The following is a 21,851-nucleotide window of genomic DNA, read 5'->3' on the forward strand; positions in this document are numbered from 1 at the left end:
AACAGAACTTCTGAGACCTCCCTAGGAAGTGAGGAGCTACAGGAAAATTTAAAAAGCTACAAAACCCCCAGGCGTGTCCAGTGACTCCTACCTGGCTTTGGTTAACCTTCACACTCCAGTGTTTCTCAAAGCATCTCATTTGTTGAGAGCTATAGCATTAGACTTTCTCACAATCATTAACAGCTACCTTTCCACAATATTGGTTTTCCCATTTAACTCAGAAAAATCACAAGTTCCTTTCTGGCAATTGGTTCTTCCCCCAGGCAGGACACAGCCGAGCTGCAGGAGGGAACCTTGTCAGGAGTATCTGTGCTGTCTGTAATAAGCCATTCCTCAGCCTTGTAAGAGCTGTGGATTGAACTAGATCTGCCAAAATTTTCTCCAAATTTCTATTAACATCACATCATTCCCAACAGCATAACTGCTGTGCATGTGTATAATAAAATTATATCTAACTCGACTCAGTCTTTTGCAAGGCACACTCTGGAACTGAGATATTCAAAACCAAAAAAGACCACAATATGACTAATGTAGGAAAGGACTGGCCAGGATATCTGGGTAGAAAACAAAAGATAGACTCCCAGACAAAGTAATTCTAGATTAACACATTAAATAGGGTTTTTCCCTCTTTGTGTTACACAAAGAAATGCAGAATTATTCAAAAGACCAGGTTGCTCAGTGCTTTATCTAATTGGGTCTTGAAAACCTCCAAGCATGGAAATTCATAACCTCACGAGCAGCCAGCTGCACTGCTTAATCAACCAGACACTGAAAATGCTTTCCTCATATAACATTGACCCTGATATTCATTCATATTGTGTTGACAATATGAAGTTGAAATCTCCTATTTCAATTTGTCAGTGCCTTTTGTTCTCCTGCTACACACTCCTGTAAAGAACCTGGCCTCACCTCCCTGTAGGTGTTGGACAGCTCATGTTAGGTCCCTCCAATGCTACATTTTCTTCATGCTGAACAAGCCCTGCTATCTCAACCTCTCTTTGCAGGACCAGTGCTCAAAGCCCTGACCATTTTGATGGCCTTTCACTGAACTCATCTAAGTTTGCAGACATCTGGACACATCGTTGCAGATATTGTCTGAGTAAAGGAGAATTATCACTTCCCTCAGCCTTCAGGCTACTGTCCTGCTGATAAAGTCCAGTCTGCTGCTATCCCTCCTTGCTTTGTGATGATCAAGGATGAGGATGTAGTGCATTCTTGGCTTCTCATTCAATTTTGTCTCGTTTGCTGACCCTGTCAGCACAGGTGCCAGGTAACACCAAACAGCTGAACGGGCAAAGCAGAAGACTTTCTGCCCAATTTTGCAGCCTATCTTCACTTAATATGAATGGAAGATCAACTGTCCTGTCAGGATAGCTCCTTCCTCACATCATGTACAATCATATAAAGAACCTGTTAGGATAGCAGAACTGCAATGACAACATGAGCCACCCACAGTCTCAGGCTTTTTATCTGTCTGAGCTATAGATAACAAAGCATCCAAGCAAAGTCACCAGCTCCCTCTCTTCTCTACTGCTCTACTTGTTTCACATTTTTCATCAGAAATTGTTCATCCCAGAAAATACTATGGGGGTGTGGGATTTTCTTGGTCATTTTCAATGCAAAGATGAGACCAGACACAGCATTTTACAATTACAGTTTGCTTGCCTAAGTGTACACTTGTAACCAGGCACACAAATTAAAGGGAGCTGCAAGGAGCTCTGTTTTAATGGGAAAACAGGGGTTTCCACATAATATGTGACAAGTCAATAATGCATTGTGAAACACAAGATATTTTTAGTTCCCATTCAGTTTTGAGCATAATATCAAGCCTCCTCTATCTAACATGTCAACACAGTAATGAAACTAAGATAAAAAGATAAGTGGCCATACTCCATCCAATATGTTCAAGTATCAATATACTGCTTATCTCTTTGCTTGAATAAGGTACTTACAGAATGTATCAGTAATTTTTCTCATTAAAGTTCAAAGAGGGATTTTACCCAGCATACACAGAAAAAGCTTCAATTTTTAAGTGGACTGTTGAAGTGGGAATTTAAGTTGGGCCTCTAAAACTTAAATCTTTGAGTCACATGTGAATGCACTGCCAACCCCATGGAACCCAGAATCTGCCTCATATTTTTGCTTACATGTACTGATGTTTATGTGTAGCTTGACTGCTATGATTGCCTGAAGAAAACAGCCCTGGACATAAGAGCCATAAGAAAACACAGTAAGTGCACACACTGTAGTCTGCTTTACTCACCACTGCTGTGTCTAAACACTCCAAAAGCATCTCTCTATGGACACTTCATAGGGAAACTTTTGAACATTCTATGAATATTTCTGTATTTTTTATATTCAAGGAAAACACGTTCACCTCCTGTGAAAAGGGGTTCTTGCACAATTTAACAGTTAATGTATATATATTTTTCATCAAATCCTGTCAGCATTCATTGCTCTCAACTCAGATTAGAAGTATATAATTTGAGCAGGAAAATTGAGGAGAAATACACAGTGGGTTTAAAATCAGAAATGGCACTTGTTTATGATAATATTTGCAGCTCTTCCATCTAAGCACCCACACAGATTGCACATACTCCCACAGAGATGGAAATTAATATGTGAAATACCTGTGCAGCTTGAGTGTCACAGTTCCATAAACAGTAGCAAAGCCCAGAAGACGAACCCATCTTAGGAGCACACAGCGAAATATACTTGGCTCAAAATACAAAATGACAACCTATAGAACAGAAAGATAGAGAGAGCTTCAGTACTGCTTTCATGAGAAAGTAGTTCTTCATTCACATGCAGAATAGTTGCAAAACAGGACAGCAGACACATTTCAGCTCGTACTGCCGTATATTTAGATTTTCTAGTAAAGCACTGGGATGATCAGATCAACCAGCTGGCACAGTTCTGGGCACCAACTCCTTTTTGAAGGGAGCTGGCAAAAGCCCTGTGACAGACTGTGAAGTGACAACACTTTTAAATGCAATTTCACTGACTTTTCTTAACTGAGTGAAAACATGTACCCAGAGGGGAGGCTAGAACAGAAAAGGGCTTTTTTCTTGAGCAATTAAAGTAATATGCAGCTGTTTTAATTCTGGACTGATAGTCTGTATTTACTAGGTTACACTTCAAAGTCACTCCTAATAAACCCAGCAAAATGATAGCTGCTCATTTTTCTCTGCCAAACTAAAAATGATTGCACTGGCCTCTTTCTGTCCAAAATATGAAATATTTAATGACACATGTAACTCTTTCTTCCCAATGTATTTCACCTAAGCTACATCAAATCTCCCTATGCATCACCACTTTCTTAAGGAAAATTACCCTTTTGCTTGCCAATGCATTTCTCTAGCCACAATAAAAATATGTCCTACCAGCCTTTTGCCCTGTCTACCAAGGACCATGCACAACAACACTCCATAAGCAGCAAAAGAAAGCTACTTCTGTAGGTATAGTGCAGATAGAAGCTTCACTATCAAATAAAATACTACTCTGCTTTAAAACAGGGCTGCTCAGTAAACTCAGTCACAATCTGAATCAGGAGTCCATTTCTTCTCATTCCAGCAGACGTTGTCCCTGGTATCCTGAGGGTTTCTTCTCACTCATTGGTCCCACCAGGAGCCTGCTGTCCCAGGGATTTGTTGGAAAACTGCCCCTATCCCACATGAAGACCCTGCTTAGTCCAGCTAACTTAGATCCCATGCATTCAATGCCTCCAACCAGAACCTGGTAAAAGAACCCAATGCACCATAGTAAAAATTAATTAGGTAATCCTGGTCTAGAGAAAGCAAGCACTGAAACATTTCAGGCCATCTGTCACAGCTTCATTTACAGTCAGTACATTCTGGCAGCAGAGATAGTATTGTGCCTACTGGCTGCCACATATTATTTTCCTAAGTAAATGCTCTTCTGCGTGGGAATTCAAGTTCAGGATATTGGCCAAAAGCCCAGGACTACATCCTTTGGGTGACACAGACTTCTTTAGAAGAGTGGGGGCAAAAATGGCAGATGTGGGCTGAGAGAGAAGGAAGCTGCTGTGCTTCACTGGAATGCTTTTTATACAGCAGAATCAAACTATTCCTTTTAAAAATATGATTTGCTGAATCAAACTGTGCTGCAAAATTTAATCTGCTTTTTTTCACTGTAATTGGAATCACAGAATGTACTGAGGTCTAAGGGACCCACAAAGATCATCAAGTCCAAGTACTTGATGCATAGGACACCCCAAGAAAAACACCATGTGCCTGAAATATTGTCCAAATGCTTCTGGAACTCAGTCAAGCTAGTGCTGTGACCACTGCCCTGGGGAGCCTGTTCCACTGCCCAACCATCCTTTGGGTGAAAAACTTTCCCCTGATTTGACATGCTTCAATGCAGACATTTTCTGGGATTCTGAAAACCTTCCATGTAGGAAAGGCAGCAGCTTTTCTCGTTGGAAAATCAGCTGGAAAACCAAAATGCATCCACATATGCATGACCATGCTTGGGCAAACAGAGAATCCAGCAAAAAGTTTCTCAGAAAGACCTGAATGGCAGCAATGACCTCTTATCCTAATATACAGTTATATAGATTAGGACAGTTCAGAACCTGAGCAAAGTCTATAGCAGTAACTTGTCTCCTGGGGTTTGCTGGGGGTTAGAAAACACCATGTTTCATCTTTGATTCTCCCAAATAAGAAAATCAACATCAAAAAGAGACTGGCATACAGAGACTCTGAACATTTCAAAGTTGATTTGAAAGCAGAATTTTTCAGATAATTGAAATGGGAAGGTTTGAAAACTCTCCAGGCATAGAATTTCCTGAACAAGGGCAACAGCTCTATTTGCCATGCAATCTGACACAGCAATTTCATTGCTGCTGCTTGTAGAAACATAAACTGCATGTGTCTAGAAAATCTCATTGATTTGCATTGAATCATTTGTATGAGCAGCTGAGGCATTTGGCTAGATATCAACCAAGAAGCCACCACTTCAAATGCAGCCTGGTGTTTGCTGGCGTCACAGCTCACCGTGAAGGCTGCAGAGGCAAGGCTCTGTTGGAGAAAATTGTTCTCATTTTCTCATTTGAAACAGACACATTTTAACTGCTCCTTCACCCAGTGGTGAAGGATACTGCAGAAGTAAGACTTCATCCAAGCCTGAGTCTCTTTTGGATCTTCCTGTGTTTATATGATGGAAAATTGTAACAGTGCCTTCACAAAGGCCAGTGTCCATTTCTACCTATTCCTGCACATGGTCTGTCATGGACCCAGGCTTTGAAGAGCCAGAATTGCTATATGTACATTCTGCTTTCCTCTTAGGCATTGCAGAAGGCTATTCTAAGCATATGTCATTCCCATTCCTATCAGGGCTCACCAGGATGTTCAGGTGACTTCCCTCTCCAAGCTCTTGTCAGAATTGTGTCTCTTATAAGCACTATGAATTTTAGAGGGGCAATTTTTAAAAGGAAAAATCTTTAATGGATTGGAGCAAATGGGCTACAGAAACACTGCCTTGGAAGCTTTGCTCATTTTTTCAATGCAAGTGAAATACAATTCTTGCAAAGAACCTGGTCCAAAGTATGACTGCTGCACTCCAACCCTCACTCTCCCTAGAAAAAACAAACAAACAAACAAAAAACCCAGAAAAAAACCCCCAACAAAATAAACTAAAAAACAACTAACCAACCAACCAAAAAACCCAAAACCCAAAAAACAAAAAAACCCAGCAACAAAACCAAACGAAACCAAAAAAGGAGGAACATAACACAGAGAAGTCTTCGGTTTGTTTTGTATCAGCCTCTTCTACCTTATCAAAACCCCCATTCCCTTCTGTTATCCCTAGAGCCAAGTCTTCTTCAAATGACAAATGTGCAGCAAAAGGTTGCTGAGCTGCAAGTGAGGAGCTTAGGATGAGCACCAGATTCACCCACATATCCAGGCTGCTCTCAGCAGAACAAGGGAATCCCTCAGTTCTAAGAGACTACCCTGCCCACCAAAAAATCTGACAATATTTCATTTTCTCTTTTTGCATTTATGATGCAATAGACCATGATCTTCTTAAAAATGCTGGGAGGTTTTGCTGATGGATAGACTAAAACATCTTTACTGTACATAAAGAAATGCACTATCCTCAGTTTTGCCAGCTCCTGGCATCCACTTAAATAGTAGACATCAGTTTCTACTACTTAAACAAAGTGATTTGGAGAAAATTATTTGGAAACCAGAAGAAGATAAGGCAAACAGTGGCTGCTCATGTCCCAGTTACTGCAGCTGTGCGTGAGACTTCCTGAACTGTGACTCGTCTTTGTCATTTGGACAAATGCGTTTAGATGTTTGCTTTTAAACTCAGTGTGGTTTAAGCTATTACTATCCTTGCCAAAACATTGCTCCAGTAGTCACGCTACCACTTGTGGAGTCAGAGATGAAAAGACTTCCTAAGGTCACCAGCTAACTGTCAAGTGTGTTTAGAGCTGGGGAATTACGGACATGGAAGAGGGACTTAGCCTGCTGACACAGCGATCAGCCAGCTCAGTTATTCATCTGACATGATGAACAGACACACACACACACTCTCTCTAAAGACAACAGCTGAAGTCAATAAAAGCATCTCACACATTACAGCAAATTTTTCTTATTGGGACAGGTAGGAAAGTAAAAGAGCAAAGAGAACTAACACAGAATAACTGAACATTCAAAAACATAACAGAGTTCGTCCACACAAAAATAAAAAAGGGAATAAATGAATTTATAGGCTCAGTGCCATTGCTTCTTAAAAGATAAACAGCATTTAAAAAGATTCTTAAAAAAGACTAAAAATAAACCTTTATTACAGCCCTATAATATTGATAGTGAGCAAAACTGTGCATCGCAAAATGCTCTTTTGTCTTTCAGGTTAACTTCACTGCCCTCAATAAAAGATGGTTAATTCTGCCCTTCACCTTGGCACCAGATCCAGGCAAAAACTTTAATACTGTGCACTTCCCCAAGGTGCAGTGACTGGGATTCAGTCTGCCTAAATCAAACACATAATTTCTTCCTACACTGCTTTAGGGGGTCTAGTAAATCAGGCCTGCTAATGCAAGTTCCCCAGATAACCTGAGGATAAAACCAAGTACCTTGAGAAAGTTCAGCTTCAGCTACTTGGTCAGGAGCCTGGCCTAAAGGCTTCAAGCACACATCTCCATTGGCTAGAAAGGCACTACAGCATTTATTTTAGGGAATTTGCTTCACTATGTGTCAATTAATAATCTTATTAGGAGGACGAAGCAAAGCACTTCATAGCCAGCTGTAAAAAATTTGTAATATATTTAAAACAAGTACTTTTTACTTCAATTCTTAAGCCATAGAAGTCACACAAATAGATCAAAAACTCATCTTCCTCTACAATCATCAAATTGCTATACTTCATGTTGAGAAGAAATGAGCAACACCATAATGTCTCAACAGACCAGCAGCCAAAGAGCTTAAAAAAATACATGTATTGCCAGTGCTAAAAATCCTAAAACTAAACAGGAAAAGATTGAGCAGGACCTTAACTCCAAAAACTCCTAAGTGTTCAAAATTTTTCAACTCTTCTTTTTTATGCCCTTGGTTGTAGAATCATACTAAGGTTTAGGTTGGAATGGACCTTTAAAGATCATCTAGTTCCTAGTGCTGTGGACAGAGATGTTATCCACGTTATATGGATGGAAATGAAATTCAGAGCTTAGAATCTGAGTATCAGCATCATGAGCTGATGGATCTGAGGTGCAAGTCACCCACTTCAGACAAAAGTGATGCAAAAGCAGTATTTTTTTTTCGCATTTGCAAATAACCAAATTCATCTTAAAATTGTGCTCATGTAAACCAAAGAACGTCACAGGAAAACTATCTACTTTATAAATTGAACTTCATAATTTTCTTCAAGGACTCTGCACAGTTCAATGCAGGACAAGACACAGCTATTCACGATAATGCCTTTTGGGCTAATTCTATTAACAAGCATTTAGGAGATACTGTGAAGAGATCCATATGATCTGTTCCACTGCCCAACACCATCTGTCCTTGCCTGACTGCAACAGCTGTCTAGGGCTGTCTCTAGGCAATTCTGCCATGCAACAAGCCATCAGACACTTCCTCTCAGTGTCCTGCCCTGCTGAGGGATGGGCAGCCTTCCTCCTAGTTTCTTCCAACACATCAAATATCCTCCGGGGTACATCAAGTCACGTATTAATGCCTCAGTCCTAACACTGAGAAGGGATTTCCTGCAGCAGAGATGCTGTTTGCAATGTTAGATAAGCTTGCCATCCAAACTCATAACAGTCTGGCACCACACTTCCTAGGAAAGGGCCCAATCCCCTTCTCTGTGGGCACAGAGCCATCTCAACAGATGGGATGAATGAAGGCATTCAGGAGCCTGTGCGCACTACGGGCACCTCTGCTCGAAACATGACTCACAGCTCAGATCATCTGCTTCAATATTAGCCAAGGCACAGCTCCTCACCCAGCCCTGGGCTATCCACAAACATTTCCAGTGCAGCTACACACAACATCTTAGAGGTATGATAACAGTGAATATATACTTAGCCTAATTATGGAAGAACATTTCCTTCCATTTCCATCCCATTTTTTTAAACCACGTGTGCTTTTTAAGACATTACATCTTACTATAATAGGCCTGTGAGCACACAGTGCCATCAAACCCTGCTATCCTTGCAAATCTCATCATTTTAAAGCAGAGCTGCACTGGATCATTAGCTCAAATGCCTCTGTAAAGCACACATTTGCTGCACAAAACCACAGTAATTACTCAGTGGGTTTTATTCTTGCCTCTGAATTGGAACTGAATCAATTTCCCAGTACACAGCATTGGAAGCACTTTGTTTCTGGGAGCATTTCAGATAAGATGTATGTCATGAGCAAAATCCTTGCAGCCATTTAAGTAAGATCTTCTGGGTTTCTTCATAAAAACCCACAAATTTTTCCTTATCACCCACACAAAGTCCAATTCTGCCTACTGAAATCCTCATTTCCCTCCCACTATATTTTCAACTGTAGATATTGGTGTTTCTTTCATTGCCTATCATATAGTATCTATTAATACATATTAAAACCCCTGTCTGTGTTTCAGCAAAGACATGTCTTGCCTGTAAAGCCTTTTGGAAGACCATGACCCAGCATAAGCACATAACCACCAGCACCAGTGTAAAACAAAAGGGCAGACTCTAGAACTTCATTCATCAGAATGCTCTGCTATCACTAGGTTTTATTACACTATGGATTCATCTCCATCAGGCAGTAACAACAGATCTCTAATGTTCTTTACAGAATACATATTTTACAGTGGAGCTCATTTACCCCCCCTGAGAGATTTGACAGGAGATTAAGCAAACAGAACCTTCAAGATCCTTCTGGTTTGACAAAAGACTGCATACTTAGAATGTATTTTTACAGATATATCTTCAATTATTTTCCCTCTTTTTTTTTCCTTCCTGTGTTCATAAGGGAGATCTCAATTAATTATTGACAAGACACCCTGAATAGGTTATTTTAAGGAATATAAACATCCATGTGATTTCCAAGATGCTGTCATGTATTTCCTCCAATTTAAAGAGAAAAAGTGATATGCCACAGATCCTACCAGGTCTGGAAATACTTATTTATAAATGATTTGAACACATGGCCTGAATATGCACTTATTCACCATAAATTCTAGCCCTTGCTTAAGCCTTACTAATGATACACCTTCACTCTTCCTATTTCCTTTGGCTGATGAATGGTATTCTGAAATCAAATAATAAAACATTACCATGTAATCCACAATGGCTTTAAAAAGCTACATGCTTGCACTCTGTATTCAGATTCGATCAAAGCAAATGACTTTTTATGCCCAACAAGGCCCACACAGTAGAGGAGTTTTCAGTAGAGAATCCAGGACTTTATCACAAAACAGTTCATTAGCTTATGAGAGACATCAAATGATGCCCTGGCTGAACTGGTTATAAATGTTATGGGTTGAAGGGTACTCCAAGTGTCAACTGACAACCAACAGGAGAAGAGAGATACAAAGAAAGACAGCACACCAGGTCTACACCCTCTTTGGGGAAAAACAAAGCACAAAACCAAGTATTACCAAGAGGACTAGACCTCTACCCCAGACTGCTGTGGGAACCCTCTGAGGAACTGAGGAGAAACAGAAATCACCTTGAAACACTGGATTATCATGGATGTTCTTTGCATCTATTTCCAAACACAGAGATCATGCTTACCTTTTGAGTGTAATAGAATAAACTGTTTAACTTCAGCTGCAAACTTCTCAAATCCAAGAAGAGAATTCAATGGTACTGGCCCAGGGAGTGGTGATGATCATTTGGGAAGTATGAGGTCTCCCAGTCTAAGGGGCTATAGGCACTGAGGGCTGGAGGTGAAAGGCCCAGTACCTTAGGGGCAAATGCTTGTCCAAGAAAGGTGGCTTCTTGACCACTGCTGGTTTTTGGATGCTTCTGTAGAAGCAGTACAAGACAGGCATAAGGTCTGAGGCTCAGAAGTTCCACTGAGACCCTGCCTTAGTGTAGCACAATGAACAAATTACCTAACACTGAAAAACCCAGGCTGAAAAAAAATCTATTAGTTTTAATCATGTCCCATGTAAGGCAGAAGAGAAAATAAAGTCTGAATTGCACACCATGCTTTCCCTGTTCTCACCCAAGTGTACTTCTAACTCACCAGTACCATAAACCAAAAGAAGCAAATAAATACTTTTCAGGGAGTCCAAAAAGTAATGAGCTTGGTTGGCCCAAGTGACCTTCTTACCCATCTGCTTTGATGTGCCAGCTATTTCACTGTCTTTGCTAGATGTCTATCCCTCACATATATGTTTCCTGACAACCTCACAGTCTTTAATACAGTTATCCTAAAAGCAGCCTGAGCAGCCTCAGAAGTCAGTCCCTGAGGACTTGAGAGTTGGCTCATCTCAGCAATTCAGACACTTGAACTGGCCAGATGTGGACTTGACTGGATGTCTGAAGTTTCCACTGAAATCAAGACACTGCCTCAGAAAGTTTAAAATGTGCTTAAAGAAGATTAAACAAGATTCTTCAAAAACAACAACAACTGCTGTGTTCGAAAATTTAAAGCCTACCAGAATCTACCTAGCTGTGTACAGAGCAAAATGTTTTTCCTGACCCATGTAGGTCACCAACCACAGCCTGAAAGTACAAAATTAATGCAGAGTAATTGATCTGACTTTAAAGATGCTTAGGGGCTAGTAAGAGAGTCAGAGCTGTTGACTTCACTGAAATGCAACTACCCAAATATTTTTAAAAAATCTGTCTTCAGAAAGAGTACCAAGAGCAGTGTATGCTAAGAGCACTGATGCTCTGCACTCTTTCACTCAATGTTTTTAAACTTATATGAAAAGGTCTTCAATTATTTTCCAGTAAAATACTGAAAGATACATGAAAATGTGGGTTTCCTGATCAAGCAAATGGTCAGGTTTTAAGTGAAGATTATTAAATGTGATCTGCCAGCAGCAACTAAAAGCAGAGATGAGCAAATGGGGCATTCAGGGCTCCAGCCTCATGCACACTAAGGCTGAGAAGAGAAACGCAAGTGAAATACAGAGGAGAAGCTGAGCTCCTTAATCATTCAAAACTTCTATTTTCATAGTTTGCATTACATTCAAAAACATAATTCAAAATTAATAGAAATAATTTCATCAGGATGCTTTATCTTTATGTATAGGCACACCAAAAATTGTTCATGCTGATGCAAAATTTAAAAGTGGAAATTCAAAGGAAGCTGCAAAGTGAAAATATCTTCTAAAATATTTGCTTCTTATGCCATTTAACTTTTATAATCCAATTGCTTCTTTCATTTGCTCAAATACATTTTCTTCCATGTGACAGACCACTTGGGTAAATCACAACAGTCAACTGAATGCCCTAGTTTACCTACTTCATATGTAAAAAAAAAACCCCTAAACTTACTTGCTGGGTGCATTACGGTCCTCTTTTCTTAAAAGAAATGTGGCAACCAAATAAGGAGAAAGAGAAACATTTTAACAAACTGAACCACGTCTAACGAAAAAAACCCCTGACATCTCTTCAGCCCATTCATTTGCCAGAACACTGACACATTTTAAAAATAGTTTTAAGGACATGTATTTTCATTATTTTATTAAAAGCAAGGAAAATCTAACAATTAATTTTAAGACCACATCTATGATTTTAGAAAAAAAGGAATCCTTTGAAAACATAATGGTAAAGTAGTCTATATTAAAATAAATCTTGCAAGAGCTGCAGCTAAATCAAGACATAAATAGGTTGAATTATTCAGAGCAATTTGTCAAGTATACTTAATGCAAGACACAGGTCATAAAAGAGACTCACAAAGACTTTTATACCTTGTTACACTGTAGCTGAAATCCCTACAAATATACAGTGTAAGGTGTGTGTGGGGGGATGTTATTTGTGTGTTTCCAAATAGTGACTCCAACCTGGGGAAAGGAAAACATGCAGTATTTAGAGCTCCAAATACACTTACCTCCTTGTCTTAACCTAACAAAGCCAGAAAAGCATTTAGCACAAACTTTGGGGGAAAAAAGCTATCTGATGGTTTAGGTTCTTCAGAAACACCTCCTTCCTTGCTGTCCATGATCTCTCTGAACTACATGTTGGCAGGTTCATGAGTCAAGCTGGAATTTTATTGACATCAACTATTAAGATGGTTATTAGGAAAAGGTAATGGGGACAGACCAGGAGTTTGAAATACCCTGCTAAACCCCAGCAAAGAGCAGGACAGAACTGTCTGCTATCCTCCTCAGGATAATTTTCGTTGGTATTTATTTTGACAACAAGCAATTTAGAAAAACTCTCTCCACTAAAATACCAGCCAGACATCTCAATCCAGCCGGTGCTGATTAGTTTAGTGCAGACATCTCTGCTGGAACTATTGACTTTTCATTTTCAGCTTATGCACCTGAAGCAACAACAGCAGTGGGCACAGGCCAGAGACCACAGCGTGACCAGCCTCCAGAAGAAGTGCTGGGAACACTCCAACTCCTAATGCTCCCTAACGAAGACTGGATGTCTGTCTGATAAATCTGCTTTAGGTAAACTGAAGCTACGGGTAATTGGATGAATTGCAAAAATGAGTGACACACTCTGCTGCCATGATCTACATTAATCTTCAATCTACACTAATCATATCAAGCAAATTATGTTATTAACATAATTAATTCATTATGGATAATTAATGAAGTCCAGAAGAAGCCAGCCACATCTGCAAACTCAAAATTTACTCCCCAGTAGAAACTACGGAAATAGGAATGAAACTCTAGTTTTCTTCCCAGAAGGAAGACATTCTCATAGTTCTTAAATCACATGGATATGAACATTTTTACCTTCCAAAAAATTGTTTGGACAGTTTACTTGGCTAAGAGGGCCAGAGTGCTCATACTTTTTTGGTCTAGTCAAAAGAGAAAAAAATGTTTAATAGAAATCCATGCACAAAAAGTATTTATACATTGTTGAGAAGATATTGAAAAATTATTATAACTGAGAAATTAAAACAAATTTAGCAAAATAAATGTCTATATTCAAGATTAACAGGTTCTTCTGTCATTTTTTTTCAGTCACATATGCCACCCAGGTGATTTTTTAAAAACATCATAAAATTAATCACTTGCTTGTATAAGTATTTGAATACATATACACTGAAATACAGAAATAGATTTGGTGCATTTGTTGTGCATTTCCTTTGCCTGTAAAATTATTATTCCCTTTCTAAAGTTAGTTACTTTTCAAGCACATTGATTTTAAAGCGCATGGATTCCAAAGTGGCATAATTTGAGTGTATCTGTCCCAATGTTTTCTGCTTTATGAAAAGCAACACAAATCAGTCTCAGTCTCCTGTAATCCTAAGCAGCCCTGAAAGCTGCTTTATTGCAGAACAATTCACAGGGCATCTCCACGAGCCATGAAACACTCCTTCACATAGCATGTGAGAAAGTCTTATTCTCTATATTCACCCTCCTCACCACATTCAAAGAGGGCGGTGTGATATTATAATCCAGTTATTTCTATCAGGACTAGGAACCTGGAGCAGATGTTCAACACCTGAGCCAGGGAAGACAAGTGAATCATTAAATTCCAAGACAGCCCAAGCTCCCTCTCTATTCAGTGGGGAGCACCGTAGGTAGAGGCCAAACTACATCATCCTTCTATAGGCACCTGAGTGCTGTCCTCCAGAGGTGCCTACTTCCCTCCACAGGCTAAAGGGAGCCTATGGTTAAATGTGATGTTCAGAGTTAAAATTGATAATAATAATAAAAATAATGAAAAAATCTCTGCACTGCAAATAGCCACTCCAAAGTTTTACTCAGATTTTTCAGCACTCCCTCCTTTTCAAGAAGGCAGGCAAGCAGCACCTAGTAACCTGTCAGACCGTGTAAAGCCCATCCATCAACTCTGATATACTAGAGAAGAGAACAAGCTGGAAAAGCCTTCAGAACTATTTAGCCTAATTTAATATTTATTGCTATTTTAAGCTGAGTGTCTCAAAGGAAGAAAAGAACTTTAGAACATTGAACTTATATGGAATGAAATAGACCTAGAAAAAAGTTATATTTCATGGACTTGAGGCAACTCTTGAAAAATGCAGAAACACAGAAATAAGATGGTATAGAAAGTAATAGAGACATTAGCACACTGAGGGCCATGTTCTTAATGGACAGGTGACATTTCCATTACAGAAGAAAAATTAAAAAGTCCTAAAATGGAAACCACTGATCTCAAGATTAGGCATACAAGCTGTGACAGAGCAATCTCAAGCAATGTATCAGCACCACAGCTGAATGGACTGACAGAAACCTGAGAAGAACTACTCATTACAGACATCAGAAGAATATTTCTTTAAGAGTTTGAGAACAACATACTCGACTCTGAAAGAGCAGTCTTCAAAAGCTTCAACACGTGTAGGTGGCAACCAACTAAATAGAACAACTCAGAACAGAGACCTCCCCTTGGAAACACTGCATGGAAGGGGAAAGTAGGAGAGATGAATCTTGAAGCAGATTTTCAGGAAGCAGAGTGTAGACTCGAAAAACTTTAAGGAGTCTGTGGAGGTCACTGCACAACTGATCAGAAGTCTGAAGTACAATGATGCAGGAAACAGCGGAATCAGGTTGCACAATGTGAAATTATTAACTGGGAGAAACTAAGGTAGTAAATTCTCCTCCTCTTGGAAATAAAGCTTCATGACATCTCCATGATTTGCTCATGACCTGAACAATCAGCAACAGTAAAATCCCTTCGGAATACCAGGCACATCTCCAAATACTGCATTTTCATATTGCATTTTCTAGCCTTTGCATACATTCATGTTTTCCAGAAAACTGCATTACCAAATGCACTTATCAATGAATTGTTAATTGTTTGACATGGGCAATTTCTTTTTCAAAAATAAAGAGACACCACAAAAACATTTGACATATAAGGTTGCATTAGAAAAGCATATCTTTGATATTTAATGTCTTTTTCAGTTACCATTAAAAACCTGATAAATTTTCCTCACATGATATCAAATCTTTTCAGGACCTAAAGATTTGAGCTCAGACACTCAGAACAACCCTAGGACTTCTAGTTTGTTTTGCTGCATTATGTTCCCTCTGTAACTTGGGGTTAGTTTAATGTGATTGTAACTGCCATTTATTTCAAACATGTACATTAACTACAAATAAATTAATTCTGAATATGGGAAAAAACCTCAGAGGAGTAATTTTTTTATTATTTTGAAAATTCAGTGGGATTAGACAAAACAACACACCCGTCTGCAGTGCAACAATTAGCAGGTTTCTGAGGAAAGCTCTTGACAGTGAATGATTTAACCTGGAGAACAACCAAATTCAAGCTATGTTTTCTCAGTGACAACAGTTGAGGCCCATATGCCACTTTCTGCTCATACATAAAAATAACTTAACCATTCCCTGAAGCAGTTACAAAGCCAGATCACCCCATTTTACCCAATATGTAATCTAACCAATGGGCACAACACCTTTCCTACTGCTCTGTAGTTGAATTGATACTTGTGCTTGTACCCTTTTACTGCTGCTTAATGGAACAATGTGAAAAGGAACAGTATCCCCACAACAGGGGGATACCTGCTATGCTATGGCACCTATACACCTCCCATGCTATGGCATCCCAGAGACAAATCAGTAAAGCTTTCTACAAGGTGCTACAAGTTTGTGTCTTCTGAGCCAGAGAAGGGAACAAGACCCAAGTGTCACATCCAGAAGGAAAACATTAACAAGTGGAATATTGAATTAAAATGCTGTCCATAGGCTGGGGGTTTTACCACCTGTACTTGGTAAGAAAGGGAAGATTGCATGGTATACTTGAAGAAAGCGTTCAAGTCTGCAGCCCTGGTGAAGGAAGAGGTTTCCCCATGCAGAAAAACCAGGCAGATGATAAGCACAAATCCTTCTCTCTCCAGAACATTCCTAAACAAGCAAAGCAGGTGTGCTGCTGTCATGTAAAGAGTACCTCACTTGACCTCAGGGCACCAAAACTGAGCACAGCAATCTGTGGTTGCAATGCTTACCCAATGGCAAGTGGAGTGCTTAAAAAGACTTGCCATAATTAAAATGGAAGGTGTATGAGGAAACATGTTCCCTACTAATGGCTAAACTATTCAAGCATCTTTGGTCTCCTCCTCTGAGAGACACCAACCAAAATACCTATAACCAACCTGCTGGCTCCCTCCTGTTGCTGCAGCAGCAAAAATAAGGCATTAGAAATAGCAGCCTTCCCAAAGAAGATTGCTTATTTGCATTCCTGGCACAGCTCACTTGCACGGTCCACAAAATGCATTCATTAACAGATAACAACACAGCAGAAGGAGGCTTTCTTCAAATGTTCCACTCCTTCCTGAGCACAGGGGGAGTCCTCCAAACATTTCACTGATTTATCCAAGAAAAGGCCCACCTTCTAGTAGGAGAGACATATTCCACTGCATTTCGTTGCTAGGCAGTCCTCTGCATTTAACTGCAATTATTTATTTATATGAACTTCCTTCTCCACTCTCCCTACCAGGATGCTTGTGGTGTGGAATAAACAACTGTACAATAAAAAAAGCATAACAGCAGAAGGGCAAAATATTTAGGAGCAAAATTAACAGTTGTCACCAGAACTAAGAATGACAGATAGCAAAGAGAAACCAAAAATAACTTGACTCCAGGGGGCCAGGGAGAAACACAGCAATTTTTTAAAAGAGAAGTCAGGCAGCTAAGATAGAGAGACAGCAATGAGATAAACCAACCAAGTGGTGAGACCCCATATGTGAAACTGCCCAAAACAAACATTTCAAGACTCATATTTAGTTGTGGAGCTGTGAGTACTCAGAAGGCCATGACCTTCTTTTTCTTCAAGGTTCTTGAACATTTGCTATATATAACACAAGTATTTATGATTTAAAACAAATCCATTCAGGCAGATTGTGACAGGATTGCTTGTGACATGTCTGAGAAAAATGCATTACTTTAAACAGTCTGAGGAAATAAACCTAGCAGATTCAGGGTATCATGCTACAAAATGTCATCTACTTCATGAAAGATATACATGGAGGGTAAAAAAAGAACATTTCTTTGAGCTTGCTTAGATAACTCAGGATAACCCAAAATCCCAAGAATGTCTGCTGTGCTCTCTAGACCAATACAGCACTCAGTGTTTAGCAACAGGGACTTTTTTGTGCTCAATACAGTTTTCTCTCTTTTACATTGAATGCTTTCAACTTTTTTCAACTTCTTTCTGTTCTCTAACCCATTTCTCAATGATTTATGACTAAATATTGCTTGAAGTTAGATCAAGGTCCCAAACTTCTTGCATTTGTTGAAAGTAACTGAGATTTTTTCTCTCCTTTACTGCTGTCTCAAGAATTCATTCTGTCAAGTTCCTTGTTTAATCTGCTCCATTATTATTATCATAACTATTAACAGTAACACATACTAATTATGGTATCAAATATAATTAGTTCTCAATTTCACATCTGCAAGTTCTTGATCACATCTGGTGTCTGCTATGCACACTGGAGAGTCAAACCAGAAATGAATGCCCTTCACAACTACATCATCAGATATGAAAGGCTTTAACCTGATTTTAACAGGTTAGCCCAGTTCACTAACACTTGTGAAAAATATGATATACTATAGGTTTCCTTTTCAAATGTAGTAAGCACTGATGTTTCTTTTCCTAAACAGACAAAACATCCTGCCTGAGAAAAGAAGTGCTCCTAATTATTTGTTAATCCCACAACCAACAGCAGTAATTACAGCCCATATAAAGACTTCTCAGCTCAGGATCAAAATAGATAAAGTTTCTTGTCCTGCAAATCTAGTAACTTGGAATGTGTTTTAGTTCCAGAAAAGTTACATGAAGAGCAGCTAAAATAGAAATTTTTAATTTTTTTGTATTCTTGGTCTTTATTTTTTTTTTTGTGTTCTTGGTTTTATGTATTCTTTCTTTATCTGAAATTGGCAGATATCTTACTGTTGCCAATAATTAACTTATTAATCTTGCTTAAGACTTACATGCTAAGTGTTTACAGTGTTTCTGATTCAGCTATCTTTCAAAATTCCTGGGTCTTCACACAACTGATATTCTAACAGAGCCTCACATTGAATTAATAGTTAATAAAAATGTTCCTCAGGGTTTTAAAATACTTGTTATGACAGCATTTTGCCTTCTTGTAGCAACAATTGGTGATCACTTGAACAGGGAGTGCCTGCCACTATGGCAGTAACTTATTTTGATTATGATTTCAAAGATGTAAAAATGCCTTAAGGCTTGGAAAGTAGATACAAGTTTAATAAATATGGATATAAATAGCTGACTAAATAACACACCACACAGACTTTTATAGATCAGTTCTCTACAGATTTCAAGGCAATGCCATCAATAAAGGCAGAAAAAAGGATGAGCTGACTCTCAGCTTCCCTTAAAGACCCTTCACCATCCTCATTGCCCTCCTTTGGACACTCTCAAGTAGTTTAATATCTTTCTTAAAGTTATCTTATCTTTTTTACATTTCTTGTATTAATTTCATCACAGTCTGCATAAGTACCAGCATATGCTATACAAAGTATCCCTGTGTGATATACATGTAACAGGTTTAAACATTTATTTCCATGAAAATGATCACAAATGCTTTGATCATACAGGAAAAACTGTATCAATAAAAATTTAATAGAAAAAAGAAGTTGAAGAACTATTAAGATCACTCTATGAAAAGTTATTTCTTATCCAAACATTGTACACTCCACAAAGTAGACCCAAACCTCTTTGCAACAACCTCTCAGTGGGCAAATGCTGTCAGATGAAGCACTGCTGCTGGAATGGCGGCCAGCCATGGCAGCAGCACAGGGAATGCTCTCCTGTCAAAAACTCCTAACACAACTGTATTCCAGCACAAAGCACCAAGACTGCAGCACACCCAAGGAATGCACTCAGCCTTTGTGGTGGATCTGCCCATGTGCACCAGTGCAACACGTGCAGAATATGTCAGAATTTATGTGTGTGTATGCTGTGACTGTGGTTTGCATTTCCCAACGCATTTGACCCTTCAAGATTACTTTTACAACCAATTACCCTGACACTGATAAAGTTTCCAGGTATTCCAAGAAAATGCTTAGGTTTACTTTTGCCTGGTTTTTGCCTCACTGCCTTTCTCACCAGCCTTGAGTCAAATTCGCACAGGACATAGAAGCAGGACCCTCTCCTGTCTGTAATATAAAAGAGAAAACCGGACTAGCAATCATTACTTTCCAAGGGGTCTAAGGACTAAAGCTTTAAGACTATTTGCTGCTTTAAGTCACAAAATCCTTGTCTAATCTAGAGTATATCTGAACCCTCCCAACTCATGCTGGTGCCAAACACCTAACTCCCTTCTGAGCCCCCTTCAGCTGGTCTTGTGTAGGATCCAGTCTTGCTGGCAAGGCCAAACCAAGGCACTGAGTAACCCTGCTCAGACCATGGCAAAGCAGTTTTAAATCCCTGGTTAGCTTGAGAGAGCCCAAAGTCCCTTATGTGTAAAGGCATGCCCCCATGAGACAGCTCAGGGATCTGACACCAGCCTGGTTTCAACCCACACCAACAGAGCTGCTCCAGGGTACATGGAATGCTGGAATGCATCCACTGGGACAGGCAGTCCCAGTGGATGCATTCCCTTTTGAGATCAGGGCAGGCCCCTAAAAATGGACACATTCAACATTCCACGTCTATTCAGAAGAGAACAGAAATATCTGAGTAGAACTGGGACCTCTTCTTGCTGTTGTCCCTTCACATTGCCACTTTTCCACTATTCCCTTTGTCACCTTAAATCCCACAGACTGATGCTTCCCACTGAGCTCAATGAATTTTTTTCTACTATTTCCAACTGCTTTGTTTATCATCTAATGCATGTCTTCTCAGACAAGTTGGGTGCAGCTCCATAGAAATTAGCAGAGCAGTTTCACATGGAACCAGTATTAGGCTTTTTTTCTGTTAATATTTTTATGGCTTAATATTTTCAAGTATAACTCAAATATTCTCAGATAATTCTCATTAAGTACCTATACGCTCTAGAAATATAAAAACAATTACATGCCACCAGTCCCCTGAAGATATGAGAAATTCACCATTAACTGTGTCCTTGCTCCCACCCTTAACAAAATATTTTTAAATACTTTCACTGTTATTATTAGTAACAGTCACTTGTAATGTGATTCTTACTCATTGATCAGGACCCTGCTGTGCACAATGCAGCAATGCCAAACATCCCTGCACCAAAGGGTTCATAATTTAAATATGAGATGAGAAACCACACATCAATACAGAGGAAGCAAAAGGAAAGAATAAAAGATTTATATTCCACAATTATGTAAGTGGTGTTTTAGGAAAGGAGAAGAAAGCTTGCAAGGAGTAGTGAGAAATAACTGTAGGCAAGCAAAGAACAGGCACTGAATGTACAATCTGTGGTTTTATAAATATCTTCTATAACATGTAGTCGTGACAATGAGTCCTGACTGTATTAATGTACAAGATGTCATTTGTGTCGTGTTTTCATTTCTATACTGTTTGGTTGCTCAATTTTTGATTAATTTTCCAGTTCCTATATTGGACTTCTTTGCTGTTTTTTAATTCTTGGGGTAAAGTTCTCTATTCTATTTTCTCACTATCATTCTTTTCCTTTTCTCTTTACATTGCTTTTACTGATTCAACCACATGCAATAAGGCTCTGGCATCCTGGCTTCTTTAAAATATTAACATCAAATAGTAATGAAAATTGTGGATGACTTAAATAATTTAAGTTTGATAAATCATCATGTAATGATATGTGAGAGAACTGTATAAAATGTTATTTTCTTCCACTTACAACCTTTTGTGTAATGAAAGACTAATTTCATCCTTTTATTTTCTGTAGGTATTTTGTCCATAGGTATTACCTTCGAATTCCTCTAAATTTTTTTAGCCTGGAAATCCTAACATCCATTTGTGATAAGAACTTTGATCGAATTGACATATTTCTCTTTGCTTTTTTTTTCCCCAAAAAATGTGCAGAACTTCCTGCATGGCATCATGCCACTACAAGAAATTTACTTTGGATTCAGATTTCAGAGGGATCAGCACATGGATACTGTATATTGATTATGAAGGACATGATGTTTCCTACTAGTTTCCTCCAAACTTGGATATATTGGCAGATCTGTGCTTAGTCCCAGAAAAGAGGAAAATCTAGAAATTAAAGAGTTTGTATAAAACACTGTTTGCTGAAAGAGTTATATCTAAGAAAATAGAAAGTTTGTATTACATAGGAAGAAGCTGCTTTTTGTAATGACTAATTGCCTGC

At 38.9% G+C, this 21,851-nt stretch overlaps 1 protein-coding gene across 1 annotated transcript in view; it reads right to left on the reverse strand.

Annotated features, from left to right (window-relative positions):
• The window catches only part of GPR158 (G protein-coupled receptor 158), a 181,122-nt gene that overhangs the window by 49,631 nt on the left and 109,640 nt on the right, over positions 1-21,851 (reverse strand). The window contains exon 6 of the mRNA XM_018909303.3: positions 2,631-2,740. Coding sequence (XP_018764848.3) covers positions 2,631-2,740 — 110 coding nt within the window. The remainder of the gene's footprint in view (positions 1-2,630; positions 2,741-21,851) is intronic.

This window comes from Serinus canaria, chromosome 2 (genome assembly GCF_022539315.1).
Source record: "Serinus canaria isolate serCan28SL12 chromosome 2, serCan2020, whole genome shotgun sequence".
Classification (NCBI taxonomy): domain Eukaryota; kingdom Metazoa; phylum Chordata; class Aves; order Passeriformes; family Fringillidae; genus Serinus; species Serinus canaria.